Here is a 20,957-nt window from a genome sequence, read left to right on the forward strand (position 1 = left end):
TCTCTCGAGTTTGAAAGAATGAGGGGAGATCAAATTGAGGTATATAAGATGATAAAAGGTACGGATAAAGTAGACGTGGAGTAGGTGCTTCCTCTTGTGGGGCATTCTAGATCGAGAGGTTGATTATTCTGTCTACACCTTCCAGCTCTTGGCCTATAACACCACCTCAACACAAACCTGGCACAAAATGGCCTAATTCTGCTCCTATGTCTACTGGCTGATGGGAACTTCATTCACCACAAGCAACTAACTCAGAGGGAATAAATCCGAATGGGATCCCTGTTTTGATGGTTCAGAAAGAGGAATATGGAGTAAAATTTCAAAGTTTGCTGGTGATGTGTAGCAGTGAGGATGATACTAATGGATTGGTGACAGGGCATAGATATGTTCGCAGACAGTATATAGAGAAGTGGGGGTGATGCATGTTGGTACAATGGATAGGGAGAAGCAATGTAGATTAAATAAGGGGCCGAAGGGCTCATGTCCATCACTGGGGATAATGAATGACCAGTTAGCAAAGCAAATGGGATCGTGGCCTTTTAATAGATGGAGATGTTGAGTGCAAGTACAAGGGAGTTAGGCTGAACCTTTCACATAACTCTAGTTAGGCCACAACTAGAGTACCATGTCCAGTTCTCGTCGCCACATTTTAGTAAGGATGTGAGGGTCCTCGAGAGGGTGCAGTAGTGGGGGCGGAGTTGCTTTACCAGAATGGTTCCTGGGGTGAGGGGTTTTCATAGAATTTACAGTGCTGAAGGAGGCCATTCGGCCCATCGAGTCGGCACCGGCCGTTGGAAAGAGCACCCTATCCAAGCCCACACCTCCATCCTATCCCCATAACCCAGTAACGTGCAGACTCCGCAACAGTGCTAACCACTGTGCCACCGTGCTTCCCAAGTTGAGGTTGGAGAAGCTGGGGTTGATCTCCTTGGAGTGAAGGAGGTTGAGCGGAGATTTGATCGAGGCGTACAATCTCTCCCTCAATGCCAGCAAAACTAAAGAGCTGGTCATTGACTTCAGGAAGCAAAGTACTGTACACACCCCTGTCAGCATCAACGGGGCCGAGGTGGAGATGGTTCACAGTTTAAAATTCCTAGGGGTGCACATTACGAACAATCTGTCCTGGTCCACCCACGTCGACCTACCACCAAGAAAGCACAACAGCGCCTATACTTCCTCACATTAACCCTGACCAACTTTTACAGATGCACTATAGAAAGCATCCTATCTGGCTGCATCACAGCCTGGTATGGCAACTGCTCGGCCCAGGACCGCAAGAAACTTCAGAGAGTCGTGAATACCGCCCAGTACATCACACGAACCTGCCTCCCATCCATTGATTCCATCTACACCTCCCGCTGCCTGGGGAAAGCGGGCAGCGGAATCAAAGATCCCTCCCACCCGGCTTACTCACTCTTCCAACTTCTTCCATCGGGCAGGAGATACAGAAGTCTGAGAACACGCACGAACAGACTCAAAAACAGCTTCTTCCCCACTGTTATCAGACTCCTAAAGGACCCTCTTATGGACCGACCTCATTAATACTACACCCTGTATGCTTCATCCGATGCCAATGCTTATGTAGTTACATTGTGTACCTTGTGTTGCCCTACTATGTATTTTCTTGAATTTTGTTTAATTCCCTTTTCTTCCCATGTGCTGAATGATCTGTTGAACTGCTCGCAGAAAAATACTTTTCACTGTACCTCGGTACATGTGACAATAAACAAATCCAATCCAATCCAACAAGAGGGTGACAGGTTTAGATCAGGTCGACAGTGAAGCTGTTCGCTGAAGGTACAGGGGGCAGGGGGACACAGATTTAAGGTTTTGGGTAAGAGATGCATTGGGGGGGGGGGGGGGGGGGGGGGGGGGGACTGACTGGATTGACCATGACAGGGCCAGCACAGACTCAATGAGCAAAGACCCGTAATAATTATTTTCTGCAGTTTGGCTTAACTGGAACCTGCGCATTGAATAATCAGTACAACTTTAATCAACGAATATTGTAGCCTCCTCACTCCAGTTTGCAGTGAAGATGTGAGATTTCATTACATAGAAAATAGGAACAGGAGTGGACCATTCGGCCCTTCAAGCCTGCACCACCATTCAATATGATCATGGCTGATCATGCAAATTCAGTATCCCCACTCCCGCTTTCTCTCTGTGCCCCTTGATCCCTTTAGCCGCAAGGACCATGTCCAGCTCCCTCTTGAATATATCCAGCGTACCGGCCTCACCAGCTTTCCGTGGTAGAGAATTCCACAAGTCCACAACTCTCTGAGAGAAGACTTTCTTCCTCATCTCAGTCCTGAATGGTTCACCTCTTATTCTTAGGCTGTAGCCCCTAGTTCTGGACGTTCCCAACATCGGGAACATTCTTCCCCCATCTAGCCTGTCCAGTCCCGTCAGGATTTTATGTTTCTGTGACATCCCCTCTCATTCTTCTAAACTCCAATGAGTACCAGCCCAGCCGATCCCGTCTTTCTTCATACGTCATTCCTGCCATCCCGGGAATTAGCCTAGGGAACCTTCGCTGGACGCCCTCAATAGCGAGAATGTCCTTCCTCAAACTAGGAGACCAAAACTGCCCACAATACTCAAGGTGTGGCCTTACCGAGGCCCTGTATAACTGCAGCAAGACATCCCTACTCCTATACTCAAATCCTCTCGCAATGAAGGCCACCATGCCTCATGTCACTTCAAGCCTCAGGTACGGTTTCCCTGAATTTGGGATATTAGTCGACAGAAATTGATAAAGCCTGATGTCCTGAAGTCCATGGTACTCAGAAATAGACAATTTATAAAATGTTCCATATTATTAAATCAGATTTAACTTCAATTATCGGAACTCTTCAGTACAAGGGTTTCAATGCCCTTGAATAACATGTATGGACAGATTGGTGTAAGATTGTGCCCCTGTAAATTGCACAGAATACCATCAGACCCTAAGAATTAGGCCACTCGGCCCATCGTGTCCGCTCTGTCATTCAATCTTGGCTGATGTGTTTCTTATCCCCGTTCTGCCCATATCCCCTGATCCCCTTTATTACTCAAGAACCTATCTATCTCTGTCTTAAAGACACTCAGTGATTTGGCCTCCACAGCCTTCTGCGGCAAAGAGTTCCACAGATTCACCATCCTCTGGCTGAAGAAATTCCTCCTCATCTCTGTTTTAAAGGATCGTCCTTTCAGCCTGAGATTTTGTCCTCTGCTTCTAGTTTTTTCTACAAGTGGAAACATCCTCTCCACGTCCACTCTACCCAGGCCTCGCAGTATCCTGTAAATTTCAATAAGATCCTTCTAAACTCCAACGAATACAGACCCAGAGTCCGCAACCGTTCCTCATACGACAAGCTCTTCATTCAAGGGATTATTCTTGTGAACCTCCTCTGGACCCTTTCCAAGGCCAGCACATCCTTCCTTAGATATGGGGCCCAAAACTGCTCACAATACTCCAAATGGGGTCTGACCAGAGCCTTATACAGCCTCAGAAATACATCCCTGCTCTTGTATTTTAGCCCTCTTGACATGAATGCTAACATTGCATTTGCCTTCCTAACTGCCGACTGAACCTGCACATTAACCTGAAGAGAATCATGAACAAGGACTCCCAAGTCCTTTTGTGCTTCTGAGTTCCTGAGACTATTCCCATTTAGAAAATAGTCTATGCCTCCATTTCTCCTTACAAAGTGCATAACCTCACACTTCTCCACCTTGTATTCCATCTGTCACTTCTTTGCCCACTCTCCTAGCCTGTCCAAGTGCTCCTGCAGCCCCCCTGCTTCCTCAATACTACCTGTCCCTCTGCAGATCTTTGTATCATCTGCAAACTTCGCAACAATGCCCTCAGTTCCTTCTTCCGGATCGTTAATGGAATACCGCTGACTAATTGGGACCGGTAGAGAGCAGAGAGGACCAAATATGAGAATAAGTCAGAGATCTAATGCTCAAACCTTCAAGGTCCAAAGTCACCAAAATGCACCTCTTTCAAATCCTTGACTGACCCTTCCTGTCTGTGAAAATATCTACCATTGATCTTTCTCTCGAAAGTCCTTAAATGTGTTGCCGTCTCCCAGATTTGTGCTCACCTTCCCCAGTTTGAATCCCTCTCATCATAGGACTGAAACTGGCCTTCAGCAAGAACAATTGGTACCGCTTGGAGCTGTGACAGTGGGACTGTTCCTATCTTCTGGTTCTCAGCCTGTGACATAGCTGACTAACTCCCTCCAACGCCTCTCCAGCTGGGTAGGACTGCTCTCTCTCCGTCCTATTCTTAACTATCAAATCCTTTTCCTGCTCCTGCACCCGTTACCTGACATTCCCACAGGGAATCTATCCTTGGATCCCTCGTATTTCGAATTGTTCTGCACCCTCGCCAACATCATCCGGTTACACGCGTATACTGACCCTCTCTCGACTTACCGCCTACTTTACGATTGGTCGCATTGCATATCCAACATCCGGTACTGGATGAACAGAAATTTCCTCCGATTTAACACGGGGAGGCCAAAGCCATTGGCGGAAAACCTCTGGTCCCACGTGCCGCGGGCAGTACAGGGAATTTGACCGGCACGTTAAACGTCCATTGATTGGGGGGAGGAGTTTACAATCGCGGAGGCGGGCGGGACTGGACAATTCTGCCCATTATTTTGTGCCCCCCCCCCCTCAGCATCCATCCTGATCTACATCCCATGCTCCCTCTGCCAACTGTTTCAGACTGTTTTCAGTCTCTGACATAGAAACATAGAATATAAGAGTAGGAATAGGCCATTCGGCCCTTCTTCTTTGACCTTCTCCTTCAACATCCATCCATCGCTGTCTGCTGCTGAAACCCTCAACCATTCCTTTGTGATCTCCAGACCCGACTATTCCAAAACCATCTTGGCTGGCGTCCCACATTCTACCCTCTGGAAACGTGACCGCATCCAAAGTTCTACTGCCCCATAATTTAACGCACCATGACTCCGTTTCCCCCCATCACCCCTGACCTACCCCCTGTCAAGCAGCATCTTGATTTTAAAACTCTCATCCTTGTTTCTAAATCTCTCCATGGTCTCCGTATCTCCGTATTTTAATCGTTCCGCCATTGGCGGCTGTGCCTTCGGCTGCCCGGGACTCTGAGCTTTAGAATTCCCTCCTCGATGCCTCTCTACCTCTCCTATCTGCTTTAAAACTAACATCTTCGCTCAACTCCTCAACGATCTCCTCACAAAGCTCGTTGTCAATCGTCGATGACGTGTTGGTATCGCTCTTCCACAGATGATTTGAAGACAGAGCGATTTGACAGTGCCAGTCATTTTTAATGTTCAATATCAGCCCGGCTTATGTTTAATTAACCTGAAAGAAGTCAGTGCAATATTTATTGACACAAAACTGAGACAGTTACAGAACGGTGAAGACATTGCAGGAAAAATGGAACCAATAAAAGTCATTCTGTTCTGTGGCAGAATGAGGATGTGCATGCACAGTGGCTGTTTGCCAGTAATAAAGACGCTGTTAAACATGTACTTCAAGTGGAATGGACAAAGTGTAACTTTCTGTGCCACGTTTTGCTCATGTCTACCACCCCAGTCATGGAATCGCAGAATCCCGACAGTGCAGAAGGAGGCCATTCGGCCCATCGAGTCTGCACGACCCTCCGAAAGAGCACCCTCCCACTCTCTCTCTCTATCCCACCCAACCTGCACATCTTTGGTCACTAAGGGTCAATTTATCAGGGCCAAGCCACATAACCTGCCCATCTTTTGGACTGTGGAGCGGCCGGAGGAAACCCACGCAGACACGGAGGGAGAACGTGCAAACTCCACATAGACAGTCACCTGAGGCTGGAATCGAACCTGGGGTCTCTGGCGCTGTGAGGTAGCAGTGCTAACCACTGCGCCGCCCTTTGTTCGAAACCTGGCTGGACAGAGTCGATAGGGTCGATGTTCTCAGTCCTAAAAGGATTGAGAATGGGGGGGACACACAGATTTAAAGTGATTTAAGAAAATAGTTCTCCACACAGCGAGTAGCTGGGCTCTGGAATGGACTTCCTGGGAGTGTGGTGGAGGCGGGTTCAATCGAGGCATTAAGAAGCCATTGGATGATTTGAATAGACAGAATGTACAAGAGGTAGGAAATTGGCACTGAGTCTCGAGGCTTGTTTGGAGAGCTAGTACAGACATAATAGGCCGAACGGTCTCCTTCTGCAGATAACTCGGAGGATTGTGGGAGCTGGAGGAGATACGGAGAGATGAGACCATGGAGGGATTTGAAAAGAAGGATGTGAATTTGAATATCAAGGTGCCGAACAGACGCCAGAATATGGCGACTAGGGGCTTTTCACAGTAACTTCATTTGAAGCCGACTTCATTTCATTCCTTGACCAGGAGCTAGTGTGAGTCAATGACAATTCTGTGATTCTGTGCCAATGAGTTAAAAAGGTTCAACCTGCTTCCAAAACACCGACAGGAAAGTGAAATACATATGAACAGGCAGTGAGATTCTGCTGTCTGACAGAGGCAAACGTAGACTACTCTTCAATAGAACCCGCCAATTTTTGCACTTTCCCCTGCACGCACATTTCTCGAAACCCCTGTCAGATTTGTGCTTTTAGAACGGGACTCCCGCTCGGTGTTGGCCTGGTTACAGTAGGAGGAAGCCGTAAAGCTTTAGGGCCCTGTCCCTTCATTCCGCCTGGCCTGTGGAAACTCCCAATCAAAATGCAGAGAACCACCGACCCAAACTCAAGCCCACTGACCATGAAGCGCCGGGAGAATTCCCCCCCCCCCCCCCCTCTGCGGCCCAGCTGCGCATCTCATTTGACAAGGCGGCGATTTAAGAAATCCCAAAACGTTCCTCGGTCAACAGAGGGAGTTCCATCTCGTTTCTTTTTTTTGAAAAATTTGTTTGAGGGATGTGGACGCCGCTGGGCATTCCGTGCCCGCCCCTAATTGACCCCCGGGAAGGCGCTCGCCACCCTCTCCCCGAGGGCAATTAGGGATGGGCAGGAATTGTCCGGTTCCGCCCATATCCCGCCAACAAAATGCCCCTTTTCAAAGCGGCAAACCCAAAGGCCGGAATTTCTCGACTGGCGAAAACGGGCCTTTAAGCAGCCGTCAAATTGTCCGTCCCGCCCGTGACGGTTCCTGTGGTGGATGTGACTCGGAGATCTTCCCCTGGGTCTCTTCAACGCTACGAATTTCGATCGTCTCTCTTTTTTTGTCGATGGCGCTGTCAAGAGGCTGGCCAGGGTAGCTCCACGGCAGCCCCTCAGTGAATGAGCTCCCCCTCGCCCTGCGACAGGCACCAGCGGAATGTCCTGCCCACCATCCTGAAGAAGTTGGCGTTGTGCGCACGGAAGTAGCGGCAGAGCTGGGCCAGCACCGTCCCGTTCACGGTAGGGTGCGGACGCCCTTTGGACTGGTCGAGGCACCGCTCGCGGCCCGCGCTCTGCAGGCAGTAGAAACCTTTGGTCTGGTTGAAGTAGAAGTTGGAGGGCTGGATGCGAGGGGGCAGCTGGAGGAAGCTCTCCACCCTCTGCAGCTCCGACAGCGGATCCGCGATCAGGAGATCTCCGTCGACGATGTGGATTTGGCGCAGCGGGAAGCGCTCGAGCCAGGCCGCCAGGTGGACATCGTAGAGGCTCCGCTGGACAGCTTTGTACCTGCTGTTCAATTTCCCGCTCCGCACCAGGATGTCTTCAACCGGTTCGTAGGCCTTGTGGCGCTCCTTCCTGTTGTACAGCACCTGGGTGTAGTCGGATAGGACTCGCTCTGCGGGGTCGCGGACAATCAGCAGCAGGCGGACCGAGCTGTTCATGCTGTAAATCCTTTCGGGGGCCTTGGCAGAGGTGAAGTAGCCAGGGGTCTTCTCCACGGTGACCTGGCTGGGCAGAGACACTGGCATCTGCGCACGGTACCAGGCGAGGCCCTTATGGTAATTCTCGTCCCAGTCGAAGAAGTGGACTTCGGCCTTGGCCACCACGACATCCGGGTGGATGTTCAGCATCTCCAAGAGGGCCCGTGTGCCCCCTTTCCGCACCCCGATGATAATGGTCTGGGGGACCTGTCGAGACAAATTTGTCATGTGTTAGTACATTCGCTTGGCATTATGGGGGCAAGGCCTGGGGAGGAAGGGAAGAGGACAAACGCCATAACATCATAAGACAAGGAGCAGAAGTCGGCCATTCCGCCTATTGAGTCTGCTCCGCCATTCAGTGAGATCATGACTGATCTGATGTCTCCACTTCCCTATCTTATCCCTATAACCCTCGATTTCCCTTACTGATTAAAACTCTGTCTCTCGGCGTTGACCATAACGGCCCAGCCTCTACAGCTCTCTGTGGTAAAGAATTCCACTCCCCTCTGAGAGAAGAAATTCCTCCTCATCTCTGTCTCAAATGGATGCCCCCTCACTCTGAGATTCTGCCCTCTGGTCCTAGACTCTCCCACAAGAGGAAACAACCTCTCAGCATCGACCCTGTCAAACCCCCTGAGAATCCTCAATGTCTCAATAAGGTCGCCTCTCATTCGTCTAAACTCCAATGAGAACAGGCCCCGGCCTACTCAACCTCTCCTCATAAAATCCCTCCATACCCGGGAACAACCGAGTGAACCTTCTCTGGACGGCCTCCAATACCAGTCTATCCTTCCTTAGATAAGGGCAACAAACTGTTCACGGGTATTCCAGGTGCTGTCTAACTAGCACCTTGTATAGTTTTAGCAAAACTTCCCTATTTTTAGACTCCATTCCCTCAGAAATAAAGGCCAACGTTCCATTTGTGTTCCCCGATTACCTGCTGAACATTGAATCATAGAATTCCGACATTGCAGAATGAGGCCATTTGGCCCATTGTCTCTGCACTAATCCTTTGAAAGACCATCTTACCTCGGCCGAATCCCTCACCTTATCCCTGTAACCTATCCAACCATTGAACACTGAGGGAAATTTATCATGGCCTGCACATCTTTGGACTGTGGGAGGAAACCGGAGCACCCGGAGGAAATCCACACAGACACGGGGAGAACGTGCAGACTCCACACAATCACCCGAGGCCAGAATCGAACCCGCAGTACTTTTTAAATAAAATTTAGAGCACCCAATTATTTTTTTTTCCAATTAAGGGGCAATTTTGCATGGCCAACCCATCTACCTAGCGCCTTCGATAGCTCAGATAGTAGAGCAGAGGACTGCAGAAGCCGGAAATCTTTAGGTCGATTCCGGCTTGAAGGACATTTTGGGCAGCACGGTAGCACATGGATAGCACTGCTGCTTCACAGCTCCAGGGTCCCATGTTCGATTCCCCGCTGGGTCACTGTCTGTGCGGAGTCTGCACGTTCTCCCCGTGCCTGCGTTGGTTTCCTCCGGGTGCTCCGGTTTCCTCCCACAGTCCAAAGACGTGCAGGTTAGGTGGATTGGCCATGATCAATTGCCCATTAGTGTCCAAAAAGGTTAAGAGGGGTTACGGGGATAGGGTGGAAGTGAGGGCTTAAGTAGATCAGTGCAGACTTGATGGGCCGAATGGCCTCCTTCTGCACTGTATGTTCTATGTACCCTGCACATCTTTGGGTTGTGGAGGTGAAACCCTCGCAGACACGGGGAGAATGTGCAAACTCCACACGGACAGTGACCCAGGGCTGGGATTCGAACCCGGGTCCTCAGCGCCGCAGTTCCAATGCTGACCACTGTGCCACGTGCCGCCTCCCCGAGGCAGCAGTACTAACTGTCTCTGTGCTGCCCTTGCACGCTAGATTTTTATTATTCATGCCTGAGAACCCACAAATCCCTCCGTGCTGCAACTTTCCGCACTCTCTCTCCATTTAAACAATATTCAGCTCCTTTATTCTTCTGACCAAAGTGAAGTAGTTTGCCTTTTCCTACATTATATTCCATGCAAAGTTTTCGCCCACTCACTTACACGCCTCCATTCCTCTGTCGACTCTTTTTGTCATCCCCAGCTATGTCTAAAACACCGAAGGGCCATACTCGAGAGGGGCCCGGGTGTAAAGTTGTGAAAGCATGCTTTTTTTTCAGAATCAGTAAACAACGGGGTAGCAGAGCACGAGAGAGGGATTGCGGTAAGGGATAAATCATTCACTGGGAGGAAGAGGATAGAGAGCAGGTGTCACTGCGACTGTGATGTTCCTGTGAGTGAGACGGCATAAATAATGACCGAGGGGAGTTGCTAACGTAGTGACGGAGGGCGGGGAATATGGGACCCTGTTAGCAGAAGTACCAGGGCCCAAGATTTCTCCCCAGCCACCACCGGCCTTGTACGGGACTTGAATTGGGCAGCACGGTAGCATTGTGGATAGCACAATCGCTTCACAGCTCCAGGGTCCCAGGTTCGATTCCGGCTTGTGTCACTGTCTGTGCGGAGTCTGCACGTTCTCCCCCCCCCCCGTGTCTGCGTGGGTTTCCTCCGGGTGCTCCGGTTTCCTCCCACAGTCCAAAGATGTGCAGGTTAGGTGGATTGGCCATGATAAATTGCCCTTAGTGTCCAAAATTGCCCTTAGTGTTGGGTGGGGTTACTGGGTTATGGGGATAGGGTGGAGTTGTTGACCTTGGGTAGGGTGCTCTTTCCAAGAGCCGGTGCAGACTCGATGGGCTGAATGGCCTCCTTCTGCACTGTAAATTCTATGAATCTCGCTGAAAATAGATCCATGTTGCCACAGCTTTTCATCGGGCACTCACCTCGACAGAAGGCAAGAAGGTTTCAAACAGAACAAGAAGCTAAAAGGGGGCAGGGGTGGTTCTGATTGGTTGGCGACTCAATTCTGATTGGCTGAAGTGTTACCATGGCGGAAGCAACAATACAATAATCAAATTGATGATAAACCTAATTGTGCTTAAATCCAGAGACTATAATGATCACGCAGCCAAGGGCCAAAGGTGTCTGAAGAATTATTTATTCATTTCAATTCCGGGTCAAGTGGGGCTGGAATTGACCTTCCACCAGCCCAGGGGGGATCAGAACAGAAGAAGAAGAAAATCACTTATTGTCACGAGTAGGCTTCAAATGAAGTTACTGTGAAAAGCCCCTAGTCGCCACATTCCGGCACCTGTCCGGGGAGGCTGGTACGGGAATCGAACCGTGCTGCTGGCCTGCTTGGTCTGCTTTAAAAGCCAGCGATTTAGCCCAGTGAGCTAAACCAGCCCCGACACAAGATATTAAGAAGGCTAATAGCAGGGTGACGGAGTGGGTTAGCCCTGTTGCCTCATGGCGCCGAGGTCCCGGGTTCGATCCCGGCTCTGGGTCACTGTCCGTGTGGAGTTTGCACATTAGAACATAGAACATAGAACGATACAGCGCAGTACAGGCCCTTCGGCCCTCGATGTTGCACCGACATGGAAAAAATCTAAAGGCCATCTAACCTACACTATGCCCTTATCATCCATATGCTTATCCAATAAATGTTTTAATGCCCTCAATGTTGGCGTGTTCACTACTGTTGCAGGTAGGGCATTCCACGGCCTCACCACTCTTTGCGTAAAAAACCCACCTCTGACTTCTGTCCTATATCTATTACCCCTCAATTCTCCCCGTGTTTGCGTGGGTCTCACCCCCACAACCCAAATATGTGCAGGGTAGGTGGATTGGCCACGCTAAATTGCCCCTTAATTGGAAGAAAAAATGAATTGGGCACTCTAAATTTATATTAAAAAAAAGAAGGCTAATAGTAATTGACCTTTATCACAAGAGGATTTGAGTACAGGAGTTGTGAGGTTCTGCTTCAATGGTCTCGGAGCTTAGTTAGACCACACCTGGAGCACTGTGAGCAGTTCTGGTCCCTGTACCTTAGGAAGGAAATTATTGTCACAGAGCGAGTGAAATAACGGTTCACCAGACTTGTCCCGGGGGGTGGCGGGACTGTCCTATGAAGAGACATTGGGGAAACTGGGCCTGTAATCTCCAGAGTTTCAATGACGGAGAGGTGATCTCATTGAAACACGGGAAGCACGGTAGCACAAGTGGATAGCACTGTGGCTTCACAGCGTCAGGGTCCCAGGTTCGATTCCCGGCTTGGGTCACAGTCTGTGCGGAGTCTGCACGTTCTCCCCGTGTCTGCGTGGGTTTCCTCCGGGTGCTCCGGTTTCATCCCACAGTCCAAAGACGTGCGGGTTAGGTGGATTGGCCACGATAAATTGCCAACAGTGACAAAAAAGTTAGGAGGGGTTACTGGGTTACAGGGATAGGGTGGAAGTGAGGGCTTAAGTGGGTCGATGGGCCGAATGGCCTCCTTCTGCGCTGGATGATCTATGTTCTAAACCGAGAAAGTACTCAACGGGATAGACAGGGAGATGCAGGTAAGATGTTTGCCCTGTGGAGTCTGGAACCAGGGGATACTATTTCAAAATGGGGAGGGAGATGCTCAGGACTGAGGTGAGGAGAAATGTCTTCACACAAAGGGTTGTGAATCTTTGGAATTGTCTATCCCAGAGGGCTGTGGATGCTCAGCCACTGAGTATGTTTAAAAGCAAAGAAGTGGCAGAGGAACTGAATAGTTACTTTGCATCAGTCTTCACGGTGGAAGACACCAGTGGGATGCCAGAGCCCCAGGAGAACCAGGGGGCAGAGGTGCAGTGACCATTACTAAGGAGAAGGTTCTGGGGAAACTGAAAGATCTGAAGGTGGATAAGTCACCTGGACCGAATGGATTACACCCCAGGATTCTAAAAGAGATAGCTGAGGAGATTGTGGAGGCATTAGTGATGATCTTTTAGGAATCACTGGAAGGGTCCCAGAGGATTGGAAAATGGCTAATATAACACCTGTTTAAGAAGGGAGGGAGGCAGAAGACGGGAAATTATAGGCCGGTTAGCCTGACTTCAGTCATTGGTAAGATTTTAGACTCCGTTATTAAAGATGAGATCGCAGAGTACTTGGAAGTGCATGGTAAAATAGGACTGAGTCAGCACGGCTTTGTCAAAGGGAGGTCATGTCTGACAAATCTGTTAGAGTTCTTTGAGGAGGTAACAAGGAAGGTAGACAAAGGAGAACCAGTGGGCAGCACGGTAGCATTGTGGATAGCACAATTGCTTCACAGCTCCAGGGTCCCAGGTTCGATTCCCGGCTTGGGTCACTGTCTGTGCGGAGTCTGCACGTTCTCCCCGTGTCTGTGTGGGTTTCCTCCGGGTGCCCCGGTTTCCTCCCACAGTCCAAAGATGTGCAGGTTAGGTGGATTGGCCATGCTAAATTGCCCTTAGTGTCCAAAAAGGTTGGGTGGGGTTACTGGGTTATGGAGATAGGGTGGAGGTGTGGGCTTAAGTAGGGTGCTCTTTCCAAGGGCCAGTGCAGACTCGATGGGCCAAATGGCCTCCTTCTGCACTGTAAATTCTATGAAAATTCTATGATGATGTGATTTAATTAGATTTCCAGAAGGTCTTTGACAAGGTGCCGCATAGGAGACTGTTAAATAAGTTAACGCCCATGGTGTTCAGGGTAAGATCCTGGCATGGATAGAGGATTGGCTGACTGGCAGAAGGCAGAGAGTGGGGGATAAAGGGGTCTTTTTCAGGATGGCAGCCGGTGACTAGTGGTGTGCCTCAGGGGTCTGTGCTGGGACCACAACTTTTCCCAATATACATTAATGATCTGGAGGAAGGAACTGAAGGCACTGTTGCTCAGTTTGCAGATGATACAAAGATCTGTAGAGGGACAGGTAGTATTGAGGAAGCAAGGGGGCTGCAGAAGGATTTGGACAGGCTAGGAGAGTGGGCAATGAAGTGGCAGATGGAATACAATGTGGAAAAGTGTGAGGTTATGCACTTTGGAAGGAGGAATGGAGGCACAGACTATTTTCTAATTGGGGAAATGCTTCGGAAATCAGAAGCACAAAGGGACTTGGGAGTCCTTGTTCATGATTCTCTTCAGGTTAATGTGCAGGTTCAGTTGGCAGTTAGGAAGGCAAATGCAATGTTAGCATTCATGTCGAGAGTACAAGAGCAGGGATGTACTTCTGAGGCTGTATAAGGCTCTGGTCAGACCCCATTTGGAGTATTGTGAGCAGTGTTGGGCCCTGTATCTAAGGAAGGATGTGCTGGCCTTGGAAAGGGTCCAGAGGAGGTTCACAAGAATGATCCCTGGAATGAAGAGCTTGTCGTATGAGGAACGGTTGAGGACTCTGGGTCTGTACTCGTTTGAGTTCAGAAGGATGAGGGGGGATCTTATTGAAACTTACAGGATACTGCGAGGCCTGGATAGAGTGGACGTGGAGAGGATGTTTCCACTTGTAGTAAAAACTAGAACCAGAGGGTACCATCTCAGACTAAAGGGACGATCCTTTAAAACAGAGATGAGGAGGAATTTCTTCAGCCAGAGGGTGGTGAATCTGTGGAACTCTTTGCCGCAGAAGGCCGTGGAGGCCAAATCACTGAGCGTCTTTAAGACAGAGATGGATAGGTTCTTGATTAATAAGGGGATCAGGGGTTATGGGGAGAAGGCAGGAGAACGGGGATGAGAAAAATATCAGCCAAGATTGAATGGCAGAGGAGACTCGATGGGCTGAGTGGCCTAATTCTGCTCCTGTGTCTTATGGAGGTTCACGAGGCAGGAAGAGGAGCAGGAGAAGTGACAGCTGCCGAGGGGGGAGTGAATTCAGCTGCATAGAGGAGCGGGACTTTGTGCGCAAGGAGCTCCGCTCGTTCCCTCAGCTGCCAAGGATGGATAGATTGACAAGTCAGGACGGGTTGAGGGAAGGGAAGATGGTTGTTTGAAATAGAGAAGCAGACTATCCTGTGCCAGGATGAGTCTGATACAGTTTAATGTGGTGCACAGGTCCCATATTATGTGGGATTGTATGACTGGGTTCTTCCCTGAGGTAGAGGACAGATGTGAGAGGTGTGCAAGTGCCTGCGAATCATGTCCATATGTTTGGGTCTTGCCCGAAGCTTGGGGGATTCTGGACCTGGATCTTCGAGACAACGCCGGAGATCGTGGGGGTGAGGATTGCGCCGTGTCCCTTGGTGATAAGGGCAGGGGGCTGATGTCGTGGCCTTTGCCCCTTTAATATCACCCGGCGGTGAATTCTATTGGGGGTCGGCGGTGCTTTTGAAGGAGTAGGTGTGGCTGGGGGAATGGTACAATTGGAGAAAATTAAATTTGCTCTTCGAGGGTCAGAGGAGGGATTTTATGTAAGATGGTCTCTGTTTTTGCCTGTATTCAAGGATCTGTTTATGGGTGGCGGGAGGGTGTGAGGGAAGGTGAGGTATTTGGGGTGTTAGTTAAGGGGAGCAAAAGGGATCATGTGATCGTCACATGGCGAGAATCTCAGTCTCAGCCTGGTCAGCTTCAGGAGTCGACCAAAGTAGTCAGTGGAAGGGTCACGAGATACAGACCTTGCGTGTGAAATTCACACCCAGGAAGGGCTGGAGGTGTTTCCTCAGACTTGGCAGGCTGGCCTGGCGTCGGGGGCTTGAGAGCGCTGAGCCCGTAGGCTTGCCATCCGACAGTCGCAGAGGTACCCCGAGGAGAATGATCACCCCTCCAACAATTAACCGCAACATGAGGAGCGACGGGGGGGGGGGGGCAAGTCTCCAGCCAGCAGTACCTCAGCAGGACACGCCACAGAAGACGGCCATGGTGTTACTGTCCAAAATCCCCGTCGACACCCGGGGAGAAAGGCCCACGGTCCAGCTCAAGCTGCAAGTGGAAACAAAAGTCAAAGCATCAGGGTTATTGTCGGGCCTTGCATGGTACCAGCTAAGACAGAACACAGCCGTTTGGGCCAAATTATGGAGCTGGAATATATTGCTGTCAATCAGAAGATTTTTACAAATGCGCCTCATCCTTGGTGATTTTGTGTCGGCCATTTTGAATTCTAAAATTTAAGTCATGGTACGCGTTTTCCTCAGCTTGGGTCAAAGGTCACATTAGAAACTAGCCACATGAAGGATTTAAAAAGCCAATAACCACCGAGTGAGCCAAGAGTGGACACTCTGGAGTCACAGACGCTTACAGCACGGAAGGAGTCCCTTCGGCCCATCGTGTCTGTGTCAGCCATCAAGCGCCTATCCTTTTAAAAAAAATAAATTTAGAGTATTCAATTCTTTTTTTCCCAATTAAGGGGCAATTTAGCGTGGCCAATCCACCTAACCTGCACATCTTTGGGTTGTGGGGGCGAAACCCACGCCGATGTGAGGAGAATGTGCAAACTCCACATGGACAGTGACCCAGAGCCGGGATCAAATCCGGGTCCTCGACGCGTGAGGCAGCAGTGCTAACCCACTGCGCCACCGTGCCGCCTGACAGCTATCTATTCTAATTCCATTTTCCAGCACTTGGTCATCAACAGATAGTAGGTCAGGTGATCGATTGGTCAAAGAGGTAGGTTTTGAGGGTGGAGGTAGGGAGGTCGGAGAGGTTTAGTGAGGGAATTCCAGAGCTCGGGGGCCCCAGGCAGCTGAAAGCCAGTGGGGGAGGGATTAAAATTGCTGGGGCTGCTCAAGAGGCCGGTAATAGAGGAGAGCAGCGATGTCGGAACAGTGTAGGGTTGGGGAGGAGATACGGAGAGATGAGACCATGGAGGGCTTTGAAGACAAGGGTGAGAATTTCAAAATCAAGATGTGCTGAATTGACAGGGAGATGGTGTGGGTCAGCGAGCACAGGATGTGACCGGGGGGGTGGGGAGGGAAACGGGGTTTGGTGGAAGTTCAGAAATGGGACGACAAGAGTCGCGTTTCATGTTGGCGTGAGCGCATTACGCGATTGTCCCCTCATCCCCCCCCGTACCCTGGCTCCTCTATCACTACCTGGACACTATCCTGGCTTCTCTGTAACTACCTGGGCACTACCCTGGCTCCTCTATCACTACCTGGGCACTGCCCTGGCTCCTCTGTCACTACCTGGGCACTGCCCTGGCTCCTCTGTCACTACCTGGGTACTGCCCTGGCTCCTCTGTAACTACCTGGACACTGCCCTGGCTCCTCTGCCACTACCTGGAGACTGCCCTGGCTCCTCTGTCACTACTTGGACACTGTCCCAGCTCCTCTGTCACTACCTGGACACTATCCTAGCCCCTCTATCAATGGGCTCTATCCTGGCCCCTTTATCACTGGGCACTACCCTGGCCTCTCTGACACTCTCCGGGCACTACCCTGGCTCTCCCTGGCAAGTCGTGCTGCAGTTGTATAGAACATTGGGAAGGCCGCACTTGGAATATTGTGCACATTTCTGGTCGCCACACTCCCAGAAGGATGTGGAGGCTTTGGAGAGGGTGCAGAGGAGGTTTACCAGGGTGTTGCCTGGTCTGGAGGGTGTTAGCTATGTGGAGAGGCTGAATAGACTCGGACTGTTTTCATTAGAAAGATGGTTGAGGGGGACCTGATAGAGGTCTACAAGATTATGAGGGGCATGGAGTGGATGGGCAGGCACTCTTTCCCAGGGTGGAGGGGTCAGTCACCAGGGGGCATAGGTTTAAGGTCCGTGGGGCAAAGTTTAGAGGAGATGTGCGAGGCAGGTTTGTTTACACAGAGGGTGGTGAGGGCCTGGAACGCGTTGCCAGGGGAGGTTGTGGAAGCAGATACATTAACGGCGTTCAAAAGGCATCTTGACAAACACATGGATAGGATGGGTATAGAGCGATACGGCACAAGGAAGGGCTGAGGGTTTTGGCCAAGGGTGGTATCATGGCCGGTACAGGTTTGGAGGGCCGAAGGGCCTGTTCCTGCGCCGTATTGTTCGTTGCTTACTACCTGGCTCTCCCCTGGCATTAAACTGACACTTTCCTGTCATAATCCAGCCACTACCATGGCTCTCCCTGGCATTCACCTGGCAACACCCAGGCACAATGCTGGCACACCCCAGCACCAGCTGGGCACTAGCCGCTTGATGCTAGGCAGTGCCGAGGTAGTACCTGGCGATGCCATGGGGGTCCATGGGTTCGCTCTCTGTGCGTTGGGGAAACACAACCCCATCCTCACCACCCCCTCCCCCCCTGCCAGCGATATGCCGTGGGACCCCTAACTCAGTTTAATTTTTGATATCCTCCACTTGCCTGGATGAGTGCTGCTCCCAACAACACTCAAGAAGCTCCACACCATCCAGGACAAAGCAGCCCCGCTTGATCGGCACCCCATCCACAAACATTCACTCCCTCCACCACCGACGCACAGTGGCAGCCGTGTGTACCATCTACAAGATGCACTGCAGCAACTCACCAAGGCTCCTTAGGTTTAAAGCTTGTTTTAAGAAACATTTCCCAGTGAGAAATGAAGATGACCATATTGGAATATTAGATTATAGAGAGTTACAGAGAAGTACATCATCGAAAAAGAAAACATTCAGTCCAATTGCTCTTCGGGTCCATATCAGCCTCCTATCACTTTGGGTTCATCTCATCACATTCTTGCGAGGATGAGTTACATAAAATGTTCATTATAATGTCCTAGCCTGGACATACATGTGTACTTCCCCACAGCAATGGACACTGGCTTACAGCAGTTATGTTGCATTTGCATAGGACACAGACCAAGATTCCATGGAGACAGGTTACGCAATCCAGCTCTTGGGTGAAAACATACTGGATAGACTAGTCAGAGAGACCGTCACAGGGCCTTACTCAGCCACTCCCCCGCCCCCCCCCCCCCCCCCCCCCCCCCCCGCCCCCCCATATTTCTTCTAAAACCTCACTTACCAAAGTTGGGAAAATAATCCCACCAGAAGACCTCACTGCTGCAACCCGTGGAGCGGAATTCTGAATCTAAACTTCCAGATGCCTCCCTAACAGCACGGTGGGTCTACCTGCACCCCAGGGACTGCCGGGGTTCAAGATGGCAGCTCACCACCACCTTCTCAAGGACACTAAGGAATGGGCAACAAATGCTGGCCTAGCCAACGGCGCCCACCATAAATGAATTAAAAAAAACACTGTCCCCATTAAACCAGTAGCTACTGTTGACCAGGAATCTTGGACGCTCCGTGATTAACTTTTTTGTTATTTGACTTGGCCAGATCTTTAAGATTCAATACTCTGCAGAATTCTATTTGCATCAGTGACGTATTTGTACATTTTAAACCTTTCATTTATAATTTCTGCACCTTCTCCCGAGTAAGGTTGAGAGGTAATGCTTGCTTACGTAATGAAACCTATTTCTTGTACCCAGCTGTACACAGTTCAATTCAATTGCCAATTTGAGATTCAAACTCTGATATACGCAACTCAGGACTGCGATAGAGAGAGGCGTCAGTTCTTCACTGATAACTTGATTGGAACAGTATCAATATATCCTCCCACTGCCTCTCCCATCCAGCCCTAGTGAGGTTCTCCTTAAACAAATCCAATCAAATCCTGGAGGGGTTAGAGATACACTGGGGCGAAAGTGTATGACAGGATGATGTAATCGTATCGGGTGCACCAGGGAATTTTGAATGGTTATTTGTGCTTCGGTTGAAGTTCTCTTTCATGTGTCTCATCTCCTCAGGCTCTGGTTTCCAACAAAGTGCTCCTTAATTACATCGCCTGATAATTGCGTCACTCGCCCCACACCCCTGGTTTCACTGAAATATGTCAGGATTCACAGGGAGATTAGATCTAAGGGGCTCCGTTTCAGAGACTAAGGGCGCGATTCTCCGCTGCCCACGACGGGTCGGAGAATAGCGGGAGGGCCTTCCCGACATTTTTCCCGCCCTCCCGCTATTCTCCCCCCCCCCCCCACGCCCACCCCACGACACGAATCGCTGCTCGCCGTTTTTTACGGCGAACAGCGATTCTCCCCAGGCCGATGGGCCGAGTTCCCAGGCCTTTACGGCCGTTTTCACGAACGCAATCACACCTGCTCTCACCGTTCGTGAAAACGGCCGCAAAGAGCCGTCCTGGACAACCATGGCACCGATTGGCACGGCCGCACCATGGCACTGATTCTCCGCCTAATCGCCTGTCCCGATTTCGGCATCGGCAGACGGAGAATCCCGCCCAGGGAGTCAAATACGCTATTTTGGATGTGCCCTTGTTTGGTGCATTAAGCAGGTTGTAAACAGGAAGTACAACGGTTTGAAATAGATTGGGGGGCATCTCCTCTGATTCCATAATCAACATGGTGGATAATTCCCTGGGCTGGACTTTATGGGAAGCAGTCCAATCGAATTCAATATTAACCTTGTCTTGTCCTCAGGCTGCATTGGAGTTACGCATTGTTTCCAGTGTCTGTATAGGAATGTCGTCTCACTGTTTGGCCGCAGTTGGGCTGTGTTTATTTTAAATTATTGCCCCATTTAAATCGCAACAACAAAGGCATTTGTCTAGCTCAAACACGAGTCAGTCGCAATTTTAAAAAACCCACCAGAGGACCTCATTGCTGCAACGCTAGAGTTTGAAAGGTTGAATCCCGATTTTTATAAATTGAGGCTGGGAGGACAAAGAGACAAGGATGTTATTGTGAACCTTTATAAAATGTTGGTGCAGCCTTACTGGGTCCAGTTTTGGGCACCACACTTTACGACGGATGTGACAAATTCAGAGAGAGCGCAGACAAGATTCACCAGAACGGTTCATGGGTTGAGGAGCTTCCGTTATGGGGATAGATTGGGGAAGTTGAGACTGTTCTCCTTGGAGACGAGGAGGTTGAGGAGATTTGATCAAGGCATTTAAAGCATGAGACAGAGTCGATAGGGAGACTCTGTTCCCATTGGTGGAAGGAGCGAGAATCAGAGGACAGATTGAAGACGATTGGCTAGAGATCAGTGGCAACGTGAGGTGCGGTGTATTTAGAATTCACCACCTCAAAGGACATGGGTGGCAGGCTCAATCGAGGCTTTCAACAGGAAATTCACTGAGTTCAGAAAGGGAAAATGAATCTGATAGGTTATCGGAGAAAGGACACGGGGATGGGTCCAGCTTAGTTCCTCTTGGGAGGGCCAGCATGAACTTGAAAGGCTGAATGGCCCATAGACCCTCTCTATATGAGCTCGCTCCGGAGTCCTGGCCAATCTTTATCCCTCAATCACCTTTGTTGAAACAAATCATTTGCAGGGCACA

The 20,957-nt window shown here is 50.1% G+C and overlaps 1 protein-coding gene across 6 annotated transcripts in view; it reads right to left on the reverse strand.

Moving 5' to 3' along the window:
* Window positions 1-5,768: 5,768 nt before the first annotated feature.
* Window positions 5,769-20,957, reverse strand: part of LOC119957506 (heparan sulfate glucosamine 3-O-sulfotransferase 1-like) — a 31,431-nt gene continuing 16,242 nt past the window's right edge. For all 6 annotated transcript variants that reach the window (XM_038785619.1, XM_038785624.1, XM_038785620.1 and 3 more), the window contains 2 exons: window positions 15,322-15,625; window positions 5,769-8,049 (listed from right to left, as the gene is read on the reverse strand). In XM_038785619.1, the coding sequence (XP_038641547.1) occupies window positions 7,255-8,049; window positions 15,322-15,489 (963 nt within the window). In that variant the 5' untranslated portion in view covers window positions 15,490-15,625 and the 3' untranslated portion in view covers window positions 5,769-7,254. The remainder of the gene's footprint in view (window positions 8,050-15,321; window positions 15,626-20,957) is intronic.

This window comes from Scyliorhinus canicula, chromosome 26, assembly GCF_902713615.1.
Source record: "Scyliorhinus canicula chromosome 26, sScyCan1.1, whole genome shotgun sequence".
Classification (NCBI taxonomy): Eukaryota; Metazoa; Chordata; class Chondrichthyes; order Carcharhiniformes; family Scyliorhinidae; genus Scyliorhinus; species Scyliorhinus canicula.